Below are 15,163 nucleotides of genomic sequence, written 5' to 3'. Positions count from 1 at the left end.
AGCAGAATGAGGTCTGTAAATCTCACTGTGTTCTCGAAGCGACTTGTGTCCTTGAACTGGGTGAGATGACCTGACAGGCCTCTGTGATTATTTTGCTGCAGATATTATTGATAGACGTGTGTAGATGCTAACGGTAAGAGGTGAGAACAGCATGTGACCCCGTAAAGGTCCTGTATTGATCTCTCATCTCTGTTCAGGGTCAGTCCATCTTCAATCACTGTCCCCAAGCAGGTGTTAAAGCACTCTCACATTTAATCAAGTGAGAATAAGATCATGAATTTTGCAAGATACTGCTTAATAAAATGTAGTTATATTGCAGCTATTAGTTATGTGAAATAGTTTGTTTAATAATTCATACTGCAATTAGCTGAGACGACTCCTTCGGTAATAAAGCACTGATAGTTTTCATGAGGGTTTTTGCGGTTGGAATGGATCATATTCCACACTTTGTGCATTTACTTTTTATCAAGTCCACTTAACCACCTTATTCCTATGCCCCATGACGCTTTGCGTGAATTATGGGTGTAACTTCTGTTGAGCTTTAAACAATCTGTGAAAGACTCGCTCTATGAACACAATAATACGTTTTTTTTTTAAACTGGGTACAATGAGATGACAATATTCTGCTCACCCTTCAACCACTGAACATTAAAAGGACATTTAAAAGTGTAAAAGCATCAACAAGGTACTTTCAACAGGCCAGGAATAACCCCAAAGCGCGGTTCTTTCCACAGCAATAACAGACGGGTTAAATATCACTGGAGTAATATAGATCTGTATTATGTAACATACGTTGCCTTAATCAAAAATGTTCATTAACTTCAGCATTGTGTGATACTATTTCAAAGTGATTTCCATCATTTTAACAGATGATAAATTGTGTTTACATGTAAAAACCAACCTGGAAAGAGACGTGAGGATTTGAAGAGAAAAACAAGAGATTCTTCCTGCATTCCAGTGAATTATTAATGGGATATATAGTAAATTAAATCGGGAGAACAGACCACAAATGTGCAGTATATGTTGTCCTTTTTCATACTACTATAGTGGAATGCAAAGGAAAATGGATAATGTTAATCAATGTTTTAACAGCTTGTAATGAAACTTCCTAGGTTGTCTATGAAACTCTGTATACTGATTGTTTTATGTGAAGGACGTTTTTGCCAGGAAAATCAAGTCACTATGGAGTGTGTGCACGAGTGCGTGCACGAGGTTGCACTTCACTTAACAGCCAACGGTGTCGCTAATTTCCTAGATTAAGGGGTCGACACAGCTTCCATCTTACACCATTCTACGGCCCGATTTAAGTGTGTAGTCTTTTCAGCTTGGTGTTTTGTACCTCAGTTGTACTTTATTTTAATATATCTGCAGGAAACATCTTCAAAAACATCTGGCCTAGATCTAGTTGTTCCCAGGGGCCAGAAAACATCTTTCTCCTGTGTGACGTGATTTAAAACACTGCCCTGGGTTTGTTCCCTTGTCCAGGTCACTTTGAAAGGGTTCATTCTAGAATGTCCATGTGCCTTGGACTGCATACTTTGAGCAGTTTAACATTAAAATATTCACTCAGTCAGGTTTTAATGGTTTGCGGAACATGTACAGGGACTCATTTCACGTATGAGAAACTTTCATGACCCTTGACAATCTTACTACAGTGCTCCTTGTGCCATTATATGTTAATTTGTAAGCAGAACAAGAGTACAGCATGTCTGTAAGCAGACTTTTGAGTAAGCTTTGACTACTACTGAAGTGTCAGACAGTGTTTGTTAATGACCTCTTGAAATCAAAATTTTAGTTTTGTGGTGTTTAGTCAAAGTACTAGATGGAGTGAAATTCTAGCAGATTTTACACTTTCTCTTCCTGGAAAAAAAGAAACATTGATGACATCTTGGTCTCAGGACTTGCTGTTTTTGTCAAAATGTGCAGTATATGACACATGTGGCTGTATCCCACAATGCAGTGCACACATTTTGACCTTTTCCATCTGATTTCCAGTGCAAACCAGATGTAATATCTGCTGTGAGTTCCTTTTTTCCTTACTTTTTGTATGAGGTGATAATAGGATACTACTCGCTAAATTAAACATGCAAAGTGACAAGGTCACGTGACACATTTGCATATCGAATACTCTTTCACTGATTAAAGGGGACAAATTATGAAAATCTGACTTTTTCCATGTTTAAGTGCTATAATCGTGTCCCCGGTGCATCTACCAACCCAGAAAATGTGAAAAAGGACAACCTAGTAACTTTGTTTTGGTAAGCCTTTCTCTGCAAGCATGTGAAAAAATGACCCACGGCTCCGCCATTTTGTTTCACAAGCGACAACAGTGTACCAGTTCTAATGCCATGGCAAAAGTTAGAGCAAAACTTGCTAATTGTTCTGTTGTTGGCTGCACAGACGAGCACAGAACACTATTTAGAGTTTCATTAGCTTGGATAGCCTGCAAGTTGACCCTGGCAAGCTTGATTGCTAAAAAAGGAGTTTTTCTGTCCAAGCGATATTTTGGAGAAAATATTAGACCATTCACAGCATTTGATAGCAATCATAAACGTTAGACTGGTGTGTATGGCTCTGTTTGGCAAACAGGTACGCTATGTATAGTGGGCGTCCATACTGGTTTTACACAAAAGATTAACATGACGGCACATGCTAGTCGATGAGTTGAATCAACTCCACAGCAACTACATAAATTTATCCACTAACCATTCAGAAACGTCCAGTTTAATTCTAAAAGTTGTAACTTCTTCCTGAATCTCTCCATCAGTGTCCGACTCCAGTTTGAACAATGTAAGGCTGAACACCATTACTGACAATCCTCATTTTGGCTGCGTGAGATTCTCCAGCTTTGTTGTTGTTGAGCAACCGAAGCGCAAGCTGTTAAAGCTCCGCCCTCTTCTGGAAAGGGGGCCGGGAGCAGCAGCTCATTTGCATTTAAAGGGGCACACACAAAAACGATGTGTGTTTGCTCACACCCAAATAGGGGCAAATTTGACAAGCTTTAATAAATGATCTGTGGGGTATTTTGAGCTGAAACTTCACAGACACATTCTGTGGACACCAGAAACTTATATTACTAATGTGAAAAGGGGCATAATTGGTCCCCTTTAAATAAAAATAGTATTTAAGTGTGCACTGCACAGTATGCGGTAAGCTGGCTGCTGTTATTAAAGTCCAAACTGAACTACTGGCTCTCTCAATAAAATAACCAATAAAACAAACAAGAAAAATCTCTAATTAAGCCATGAAGCCATGGCCAACCATTTAGCACACATGCTCTATAAAAAACTTTGTTGTGTACTATTGGAAGATAAGCAGCATAAAGTGATTTTATCAGTAGTAATTGCATTCGATTTTGCTGTTAGACGGTATTGTATTTAACTGCTTATGTTGTTTGATTTGATCAGACCATTTATTCTGTAGCTTTCTGCTGTTCGAGTCTACAGACTAAAATCTTCTTTCTCGAGAATGTTTTCTGTTTGTAGCAGGTCAGATGTGAACGGCTACAGTTGGTAACAATCGGTTACTCACTAACTGAATCTCCTAAGCTGATGACACAAATGGAGATCATTGATAAACCTAATTTTAACTTGATTGCATTCCCTGGAAAATAGAGCACTTGTTTTGTCCGTAACTTTTAACATGTTAATGAATGGCCTGTGAAACTGTTGTTTGTCCCATTAAAAAAGTTGAGCCTACAGGACAGATGGTTAGGTTTTCTGTGAAATGTTTTGCAAGTCTTGCAGCTACATCCCTGTCCTTATGTTTATCTGAAAACATAAGAAGAAAACAGTTTGCAACCCATTTTACCTGTTTTTCTGGATGAAACTGGATAATACAGGATGGAACTTGATTTTAGTATTCGAGTCAATAACAAATTGCACAATATACCTTGTATTATCAAATGAAACAGGTTTGATTATGACTCCGTGTTGACACATGAACTTCATCATTTCATCACATAATCTACACCCACTCGATATTCTCATGGAACTCAATTTAAAGGGTTAGTTCACCCAAAAATAAATATTCTGTCATCATTAAGGGGATAGTTCACCCCGTGTTCAGTTGCAACACCGGTTTCATCACTTGCCCACCGCGGCACCGAGGTTAATTTTTTTTTTTTTTCCACTTTAACGCGTTACAAATATTTGCATTTAATGCTATTAACGTAGTATCCGTTTTCTGCGTTATATGATGAAGCTCTTATTCATGCTAATGCTTTTAAACCATTCAAGCACGACAAGGCAAAAGAGAATGCGCTGTCTGTGAATGTCCTGCCTATGTGACACACACACGCACACACCGCACGCGCGCGCCAGTATCGGGTTCTCTTCTGCTCTTAACGAACCGTAACACACACAAATTATGCCAAAATGTCAGTTTTGTCAAGTGTTTTTCAGTAAGAGTAACCCACCATTCAAGCAATTGCTGTTAATTTGAAAGTAAAAGTCGGCCTTTCCGTAACAAAACATCGAAAGCTCAGCCGAACAGCTGATCATAGTTGTACAGTTTTACAGCTGTTTTATTTTTCATGTCAAAAACATTCCTCGTCGCGGAGAGTGCAGTTCATGGTTGCATAGCAATGACAGACGCCACAGGAGCGCAAGCGCTTTGGAAACAAGGAGCGTTTTTAGACGCGACATATGAACGGCCCATAAGCGGTTTAAAAAAAAAAAAAAAAAAAAAGAGGTAGAGGCCCCGCTCCCCGGTGACACCGGTATTACCGGTGTTGTCTCATGTCGATTAACCGGTGGGAAAATTTTCTCACCGCCACATCCCTACCCCCAGGGCATCCAAGATGTAGGGAACTTTGTTTCTTCAGTAGAACACAAATGATGATTTTTAACTCCAACCGTTGCAGTCTGTCAGTTGTATAATGCTTATCAATGGGAACTCAATCTATAAGAGTAAAAAAAAACATGCACAGACGAATCCAAATTAAACCCTGTGGCTCGTGACGACACATTGATGTCCTAAGACACGAAACGATCGGTTTGTGCGAGAAAACGAACAGTATTTATATCATTTTTCACCTCTAAAACACCACTATGTCCAACTGCCTTGCACATCCGGTTGGTGAGGTCTGAACGCACTCTGATGACGGAAGTGATGTCTCGCTCTTATACTTCAATGAGTGCGAGACATCACTTCCGTTGTCAGAGCGCGTTCTACTGAAGAAACAAAGTCACCTACATCTTGGATACATCTTGGAAGCAGATAAACATCAAATTTTCATTTTTTGGCTGAACTATCCCTTTAACTCACCCCCATGTCGTTCCAATACCGTAAGACTTTCGTTGATCTTCAGAACACAAATAAAGATCTTTTTGATGACATCTGAGAGCTTTCTGTCCCTCCATTGACAGCTACACAACTACCACTTTGACGCTTCAAAAAAGTTCATAAAGAGAAACTGATCCATATGAATTGAGCGGTTTAGTCTAAATTTTCTGAAGAGACACGATCGCTTTATATGATGAACAGATTGAATTTAGCCTTTTATTCGCATATAAACATCGATTAATGATATAACGATATAATTAATGACAGATTTTTTTGGGTGAACTATCCCTTTAACACTTTTTAGGAAAATAGCTGATTATCCCATGATATGACTAATAGAAAGACTGACTGTTTTTCATCAGAAACTGCGGCAAGAGGGCGTTGAAGTGCCTGAAGTGGGTGGGAAGGCCAAGGGTGGCGTGGAGGAGGATAAGAAAAATCTGACTGAAGAGGTTAGGCAACTGAAGGATGAACTTGACGCAACCAAGAAAGGTACTACATGACTCTGAATCACTCATACACTGAGCCACTCACTTAAACCCACTGCTGTTTATACATGTGAAAAAAGAATGATATATTAATGCATCAAGTCTCTTGGTGAGCATAAATGGCTTAAAGTTTGGTAAATGAACAAATTTCTTTATGAAGGTTGTTAGTATGAATGTAATTATTTATCCATAAAGATTTGTTTAGATCAGGGGTGGGGAATGTTGATCCTGGAGGGCCATTGTCCTGCAGAGTTTAGCTCCAACCCTAATTAAACACACCTGAGGCTAATCAAGGCCTTCAGGATTACTAAAGTTACAGGCAGTCGCAGGTGAGTGTTTTTTCAGGGTTGGAGCTAAACTCTGCAGGACAATGGCCCTCCAGGATCAACGTTCCCCACCTCTGGTTTAGATCATGAAAGATGGCCTGTGATATTATTGATGTAATATTTTTCCCTGCCCTTTGACTGTAAATGTCAACAGAAAAGTCATTTAAGAGGTGGCGAAAGTCACATTTTTAAGAAAAATTAACAATTTTTTTTGTTTAGAATAACCTTAATGTAATGCATTGATGAATTGGCCACACAATAAAACATTTATTGAGAATGTTCAAAAGTTTGGGTTCAGTAAGTCTCTCACCAAGGCTGCATTTATTTGATTAAAAATACAATAATGTTGTGAAATATTATTGCAATTCAAAATACCTGTTTTCTATTCATATATATTTTAAAATGTAATTTATTTCTGTGATGCAAAGCTGAATTTTTAGCATCATTACTCCAGTCTTCAGTGTCACATGATCCTTCAGAAATCATTCTAATATTCTAAGAAACATATTATGAAACTGAAAACAGTTGTGCTGCTTAATATTTTTGTGGAAACTAATGCATTTTTTTCAGGATTTTTTGATGAATAGAAAGTTCAAAGTATTTATTTAAAATAGAAATCTTTTGTAAGATTATTAATATCTTTACTGTGACTTTTGCTGAATTGAAGTATTAACTTCTTTTAAAAAAAATCTTACTGTCTTTTGAATGGTAGCGAAGTTCACTTCAGTTTTGATTTAATATTGCCTGATGTGGATTTGGAGTAAATCTAAATATTTTAGTGTTTAGAAAAATAATTTAGCCCCTCTGATGACCCTGCAGTGAGCAACACAAGATGACTGCAGCTGAACAAAACTCCTCACAGAGGAATGAGCTTAGTAAGGTTGATTCCCATGCCTCCTTTCACATGTACACTGTATTTAGACTGTGCTAAGAGGTTTATGACCCTTTGATGACCCCCCAACTGAGGTCTCCATTGGGTGATGGGGTCATCTTGTGCCAAAGCACATTTTAAGGGAAGTGCACAAAGCTGTCAGTGAGCTTGCAATGAAGTCATTCTATTATTTTAGTAATAGATTTCAGATCAACCCGCCCTTTAAATTTCATGTAAATAAATTAATAGTGTTATACACTTCTGTTCAGAGGTTTTGGGTCAGATTGTTTTAAACAGTTTAATCATTTTATTCATCAAGATGCCTTAAATTGATCAAAAGTAAAGACAGTAAAGACATTTATAATGTTACAAAAGATTTCTATTTCAAATAAATGCTGTTCTTTTGAACTCCCTATTCATCAAAGAATCCTGAAAAAAAAATCAATCATGGTTTCCATAAAAGTATTAAGCAGCACAATGGTTTTCAACATTGTTAATAATAAGAAATGTTTCTATAGCAGCAAATCAGCATATTAGAATGATTTATGAAGGATCATGTAAAAAATTATATTTTAAAATATGCTTAAATAAAAATCAGCTATTTTAAATTGTATTAATATTTCACAATATTACTGTTTTTACTGTATTTTTTGATCAAATAAATGAGTCTTGGTGAGCATAAAAGAATTGCATTTTATAAAGTCAGAATTGCGAGTTATAAAGTCAGAATTGCATTTTATAAAGTCAGAATTGCATTTTATAAAGTCAGAATTGCGAGTTATAAAGTCAGAATTGCGAGTTATAAAGTCAGAATTGCATTTTATAAAGTCAGAATTGTATTTTATAAAGTCAGAATTGCATGATATAAAGTCAGAATTGTATTTTATAAAGTCAGAATTGCATGATATAAAGTCAGAATTGTGTTATAAAGTCAGAACTGTGAGATATAAACTCACAATTCTGAGAAAAAATGTCAGTCTTTTTTTCCTCGCAATTGGACATTATAACAATTGCGAGTTTAAATCTCACAATTCTGACTTTAGAACTGGCAATTCTGACTTTAGAACTTAGAACTTACAATTCTGAGTTTATAGAATTGCTCACAATTCTGACTTAAAAAACTCGCAGTTCTGACTTTAGAACTCAGTTGACTTTAGAACTCGCAATTCTGACCTTAGAACTCGCAATTCTCACACTAGAACTTGCAATTCTCACTTTAGAACTTGCAATTCTGACCTTAAAACTCACAATTCTCACTTTAGAACTCTCAATTCTGACCTTAGAACTCGCAATTCTCACTTTAGAACTTGCAATTCTGACCTTAAAACTCACAATTCTCACTTTAGAACTCTCAATTCTGACCTTAGAACTCGCAATTCTCACTTTAGAACTCGCAATTCTCACTTTAGAATTTGCAATTCTCACTTTAGAATTTGCAATTCTCACTTTAGAACTCGAAATTCTGAGTTTATATCTCGTAATTCTGGGAAAATAAAGTCAGAATTGTGAGATAAGAAGTCGCAATCGCCTTTTTTAATTTATTTCATGGCGGAAACAAGCTTCCATAGCTCTGTGATGCTACTGTAACCTGGAGAAATTGAAGACCTGCAGAAAAGTTAATCTCATTCTGTTTTTCTGCTGAATCTTTACACTCTTTGATTGTGTGTGCAGCTCTTCAGAAGTCTGACAGTGATGTGAAGGCCATGAAGAAGCAGGCTGAGAACCTCACAACGGAGTACGACCGTCTGCTGGAGGAACACGCCAGACTGCAGGTCAGAGCTTATGCATGTGTCACACCTTTAACAACTTTCCCACCCTAGCTCTGCGGTCTACAAAGACTGCTGCCTTCTAAGGCAACATCCTAACTGAAGTGAAACCTGAAGTGACCTGAAAACAGTTTAACGATTCCAATAGCATCTCAAGTATGCAAGTTTAGGCGTATCGAGTCTCTGGTTAAACATTCATTCAGTTTCTTATTCTGAACCTTATTTGCATTTTGTTCCAGAACTGTTCTTAATTTTTTTTTTTTTTTTTATTAATTCGTATTAAATCTTAAACGCTTTTAGAATCCATTTTCATTCATTACATTAATGTTTATAAAGATGTCGCCCAGGTTGATAGCTCATTATGATTTGAAACTGAGCTACTTTTCTCAGTAGTGTCATCTTCTAAATCATCAGACCAGATTAAAGAACCTGTTCCTGTATCTCATGTAGTATTCCTGCCACTCCAAGGCAAGGTCATGAGTTCACTTCCCAGTACACGCATACTGAAAAAAATATTTGCCTTGATGCAGTTAAAGTGGATAAAACAATCTGAGAAATGAATAAATGTAAATGTATCAAACCACTTTTGAATGTTCTACGTTTCCGTTTCCAATCTGCCCTGATGCCATCAGTTCAACCTGGAGTGATGTCAATCTGCCAGCTGAAAGCAAATAATGCAGCTAGTGAACACTAAGGCTACTGTGGCAGCTGTTTTTACAGGGCTTAAAGGTATAACTGTTTAAAGAATGGCAGACAAATATCACAGACTGAATCACACTTCACATACTGTACAGTACCATCTGTCCTATATATTGTGCAAGATGATTTCAAAATCACGATATGGTGTAAATAGTGTGTCAAAAGGTTCTTGCTTTACAAGTATGCGTTCATGCATGTTTTTGAGCTCCTATAGCCAACAGCGTCTTGAGCTATACAAGAGAACTGAAATGTTCTCTGAGACTGTATCAACATACCATTTTATGTGAATTTATTATGTCCTAATACTACTGTACTGGATTACTTCAAACTTGAAAGTATTTATTTTACCATTGCCATTGTATTTTTCAGTGAAGTACAAAACCGTTCAAAAGTATATTATACACTTACTGTATATTAAAGTGTAAGATCCATAGTCTTGGTAAAAGCAAACATACCCAGCAAATTACACGCCTATAGATATTTTAGGTTTCACGTACACGCAACTGAGAGGCATTGTACATTGGCACCACTGGCACGTGTCTAGTTGGCGTCTGTTAGCATGTTGAGTGTGAATGTTACAGTGAAACTCCTTAAAAGAATCCTCAGCCTTCCTGGAGGGTCTGATATCAGTATATTAAGTAAAATTAGAAATTTCACACATGCTGTCAACAGTTACATGTTGAGAGTCAGTTTCACATATGAGCACTGTAGCACCATAGTTGCATTTTGAGACCCAAGATAGAAAGTTTCACTAAATGCACTCAAGAAAGAATTTTAATCCTTCTCATTTTTACCATTTATTATGGACCAATGGATCAATAAACTGCAGTATTTACTTGCAAATATATTTTGCTTAAAGACTATAAAGTACACAAAGTCAAATAACACGCATGGTCTCCTCTCGATCTAAAGTGTGTGTGTGGTGGGCGTTCTGCTTCACTGTGGCTGATAGAAGAGGTGGTAGAAGAGATCACTCACTCTTAGTGATCACTCACTCTTTAGTAACTCGAGTGAGAGAATCGCTACATCAATGTTTCAGTTTTTTTTTTTTTTGGTCATTTTATTTCTCTAAAGTCTGTGCACTTGACTCCTGGAAACATTAATGTTACGACCAGTGATCTTTTCAAGTGTGTATATGCGAGACAGATGTGGTGGGAGCCTGATAGACAGGCTTCTCTCGATTACATATAAATCAGCTGCTAATAAAAAACTGTGACTCATGAACACATGCTGCAGTTATTGCCGTTACATGCTCAACAAATAGCAACAAGGTGCTTACTTTCATACACAGCACAGCACTGTAACGCCCATCCTGTCATTTTTATTGCATGACATCACTGCTAGCATAACATTAACATTATGACCACCGACAGGTGAAGTGAATAACACTTATTATCTCTTCATCACAGCACCTGTTAGTGGGTGGGATATATTAGGGAGCAAGTGAACATTTTGTCCTCAAAGTTGGTGCATTAGAAGCAGGAAAAATGGGCAAGCGTAAGGATTTGAGCGAGTTTGACAAGGGCCAAATTGTGATGGTTAAACGACTGGGTCAGAGCATCTCCAAAACTGCAGCTCTTGTGGGGAGGTTCTGGTCTGCAGTGGTCAGTATCTATCAAAAGTGGTCCAAGGAAGGAACAGTGGTGAACCGGCGACAGGGTCATGGGTGGCTAAGGCTCACTGATGCACATGGGGAGCGAAGGCTGGCCCATGTGGTCCGATCCAACAGACGAGCTACTGTAGCTCAAGAAGTTAATGCTGGTTCTGATAGAAAGGTGTCAGAATACACAGTGCATCGCAGTTTGTTGCATATGGGGCTGCATAGCCGCAGACCAGTCAGGGTGCCCATGACCACTGCCGAAAGCGCCAACAGGGGACACGTGAGCATCAGAACTGGACCACGGAGCAATGGAAGAAGGTGGCCTGGTCTGATGAATCACATTTTCTTTTACGTCACGTGGATGGCCGGGTGCGTGTGCATCACTTACCTGGGGAACACATGGCACCAGGATGCACTATGGGAAGAAGGCAAGCCGGCGGAGGCAGTGTGATGTTTTGGGCAATGTTCTGCTGGGAAACCTTGGGTCCTGCCATCCATGTGGCACGTACCACCTACCTAAGCATTGTTGCAGACCATGTACTCCCTTTCATGGAAACGGTATACCCTGGTGGCTGTGGTCTCTTTCAGCAGGATAATGCGTCCTGCCACAAAGCAAAAATGGTTCAGGAATGGTTTGAGGAGCACAACAGTGAGTTTGAGGTGTTGACTTGGCCTCCAAATTCACCAGATCTCAATCCAATCGAGCATCTGTGGGATGTGCTGAACAAACAAGTCCGATCCATGGAGGCTCCACCTCGCAACTTACAGGACTTAAAGGATCTGCTGCTAACATCTTGGTACCAGATACCACAGCACACCTTCAGGGGTCTAGTGGACTCGACGGGTCAGGGCTGTTTTGGCAGCAAAAGGGGGACCAACACAATATTAGGAAGGTGGTCATAATGTTATGCCTGATCGGTGTATATTTTATATAATATTATTTAAAATTTTATTTTTCAATGCACAATTGCTCAAGTTCCACAGTACAATGTTCACAAATATCACCGCCAAAAAAATATTAAGATACAAATTAAATTTGCTAACTTTGACAGCCCTAAAAATACATTCTGTCATTTTTTTTAATTTTTTTTTTCAGTTGTCATAAAAGTTCAGGATTCAAGAAATTTAAGCCTGTTTACTTGTTTGGAAAAAATGAAATGCATATATACTGTCCTTTGCATTCTCCAGATCTTAATTATATGTAAGATACACACTTTTACAACCTGCATGTATAATGATTATACAAAATTATGAAAATGTAGTATAATATAATAAAAGTATAGTCTAAAGTAGTCCTAAAATAAAGTATAACATGACGCATTGCTGAAATTTCTTGACGTCATGTCAGCCACCCCAAATCACCAGTCAAATCTTACAGGATTGTGCAAATCTCTGTCAGTTGGAGATGTTTATCTTCTTTCTGCTCTGTCTCTGAACGCAGGCCAAATGTGACGCTCAACAGGACAAGAAATCAGACTAAATGAAGACCATCATGCGCCTGCTCTCTTTCCTGCATCCTCATTGGCTGATAGCAGCTCAGCTGGGCTGCACATCACTCCTCTGGCTGTGTAAGAACAGGGTTCCGTTCTTCATTAATGTGCTTTCCATGTGATTCATTAAAGCCTGCGCAGGGTTTTCATTCACTGTATGTTTTCTTTTTGTTTTTGCTGTGAACTTCTGGTGTTTAATTTTATTTCCAATGTTTTGGTTATAAAATGTCAGTTTAGAATTGAATATCCACTGACATGAGTATTACGTTTAATTTCTTGATGTGTCACAGGTTGAGCCTCATCCATGAAGCATAGGCAGGGTGAATGTCTGTGGTTAAATCATAGTCACAATGAATTAAATTCTACGATTTACATAAGCATGATTTTACAGTTTACACAAATGCATTCAGCTTATTATTCATAAATGAGGTCCTTTGTTTATACAGAAGGACCAAGAAAAACTTTTGTTTTCAATATGATTCAAACATTCAAACTGCATTTTAATCACTGCTTTTTTTGCCTTATTTGGGGAAACCTTCGATCTTTCCTTATGAATTTGGAGATTTGGTTGCAGAACAGATGCATGTCTTGGTTAATTTTAGATCTTTGATTTACAGGGTACAGAACACGTTACACCCAATATGCACTTAAGAAAGAAAATCCCTCCAGTTTACGATCGACGAGCCTCGTTTGTCATTTTTGACTGTTGTGCGTCATGCTATAGGAAGATATCTTTGGTTGTTTGTTTTTTTTTTTTTTTTTTTGTCCTGGGTGTGGGATAGCTCTCTTTTTTTCTGAGCTATTGTAGAGCAGAGTGAGTAAACTGCTTCTTTCCAGTCCTGTCTGGTTTGAGGCCACTGAGTTGGTATAATCTGATATGAGCCTGGCAGGGCTGTTACAGTGGGTAAGAATGCTGCTTTGGCAGGAGCTGAAAAGCATCCGCAGCTGATATTGTGTTTCAAAACACAGCGCGCTGTATCTCTGGTCTTCTAGGTATTGAAATAATATTAACGTCACATTTGATGGCCACACAGTAGTTTTGTGTTTAACATGCAGATAATGTTTGGCAACACTAAAGGTCACCGCGTTCATGTTCACTTGCTGTTGATCTGGTTGTTTTACAGTTGAATCGTCCTGGGTTTCTTCGGTTCTCGTCTGGCATGTGTAAGTAAATATCTTTGCAGTCTTAGAGCAGTGAGATCTGAAAAAGGAATCAACCGGAATGACATCATAACCGTGTTAAAATAGGGATCTGTAGGGAACAACGTTAGCACTGTTTTAGGCTCCCAGGGGGAAAGGGCATCGGGGTCACTTGCAAAGTGTCGGATAATTCATAGTCAAGACCTCCTGGACTGTTACCAATCATAAGAACGCGAGGAATGCCATCTGCTACCATGACGCTAGTTTACTATTTCATTCGCTCAACGATTGGTTAGATTTGTGAAACGTTAACCGGAGCACCAGTTCAATGAAAATGTCAGCATATACCTGAAGATGGAAATGGCACATGTGCTTTGGCTGTCATGTCATATTGTGTAGTTTTCAAAACCGTAAATAAACAAATGAACTGTTATGATACTGTTAAATGGGCTCTTTCTTTATATGCATTCCTAATTGTAGCTTCTTCTTTCTTGTATCATGTTTTTAACTTTGTGACTTGTAAAAAACATGCACTGTTATGTTGGCAATGATAGAATAAATACTTGCCGCTCATGGAACACGTGTCATTGCGTATTTGTGCGTAATGCACTGTTCTGATAGCGTAATGCTGTTATCTGCCTTGAATATCTTCAGGAAAGTTTCATCAGTAATGTCTATCTGCATCACTTCACTATGAAATTGGAGTATTTTGTTATCTGGTGATGTGCTTTAGTTGGGATGTTGATAAACCAAACCAATAAATTCTACTTCATCTTGACTTGATTGAGTCTGCAGTTTCTTTATTCTTTTTAATGTTTTTTTTTAAACTATTGTAATAAAGCCTATCAAACCTGTCATCATTTGTGAAATCGTTACTCTCGTGATCAGGTCAGTATGGAAGCTTGTTTCCGTCACTGAATAAAAAATAAAAAAAGGTAATTGCAACTTTTTCATCTCATAATTTTGACTTTTTATTCGCAATTGCAAGTTTACATCTCGTAATTTTGACTTTTTCTCAGAATTGCGAGATATAAATTCACAATTGCGAGTTATAAAGTCAGAATAGAGAGATGTGAACTCGCAATTCTGATTTGTTTTCTCGCAATTCTGACTTTTTTTTCCTCACAATTGCGAGTTTACATTTCGCAATTCAGACTTTCTTCTCAGAATTGTGAGATATAAACTCACAATTGCGAGTTAAGTCCATTTCTGAGGAAAAAAAAGACTGACTTTTTTTCTCAGAATTACAAGTTTCTATCTCACAATTCTGACTTTATAATCGCAATTATATAAAATAAAAGTGATGCTTACTATAACCCTATACTACTTTTGCAAACGGAATCAAATGATTGAGAAAATTCGACAATTCGTTTTACTCTCATGATCAGGTTTTTTCTGCTACTGAATAAAAAACAAAAAAGGTAATTGCGAATTTTACATCTCACAATTTTGACTTTTTCTCGAAATTGTGAGATATAAATTCGTAATTGCGAGATA

At 37.8% G+C, this 15,163-nt stretch overlaps 1 protein-coding gene across 1 annotated transcript in view; it reads left to right on the top strand.

Moving 5' to 3' along the window:
• Nucleotides 1–14,444, top strand: part of bcap31 (B cell receptor associated protein 31) — a 28,585-nt gene extending 14,141 nt beyond the window's left edge. Inside the window, exons 6-8 of the mRNA XM_051902565.1 lie at nt 5,649–5,778; nt 8,643–8,743; nt 12,478–14,444. Coding sequence (XP_051758525.1) covers nt 5,649–5,778; nt 8,643–8,743; nt 12,478–12,516 — 270 coding nt within the window. The 3' untranslated portion in view covers nt 12,517–14,444. The remainder of the gene's footprint in view (nt 1–5,648; nt 5,779–8,642; nt 8,744–12,477) is intronic.
• Nucleotides 14,445–15,163: the final 719 nt, after the last annotated feature.

This window comes from Ctenopharyngodon idella, chromosome 8 (genome assembly GCF_019924925.1).
Source record: "Ctenopharyngodon idella isolate HZGC_01 chromosome 8, HZGC01, whole genome shotgun sequence".
In the NCBI taxonomy this organism is placed as follows: Eukaryota; Metazoa; Chordata; class Actinopteri; order Cypriniformes; family Xenocyprididae; genus Ctenopharyngodon; species Ctenopharyngodon idella.
The sequence above is the reverse complement of the archived record's forward strand: the minus strand, read 5'-3'. Positions and strand labels throughout refer to the sequence as shown.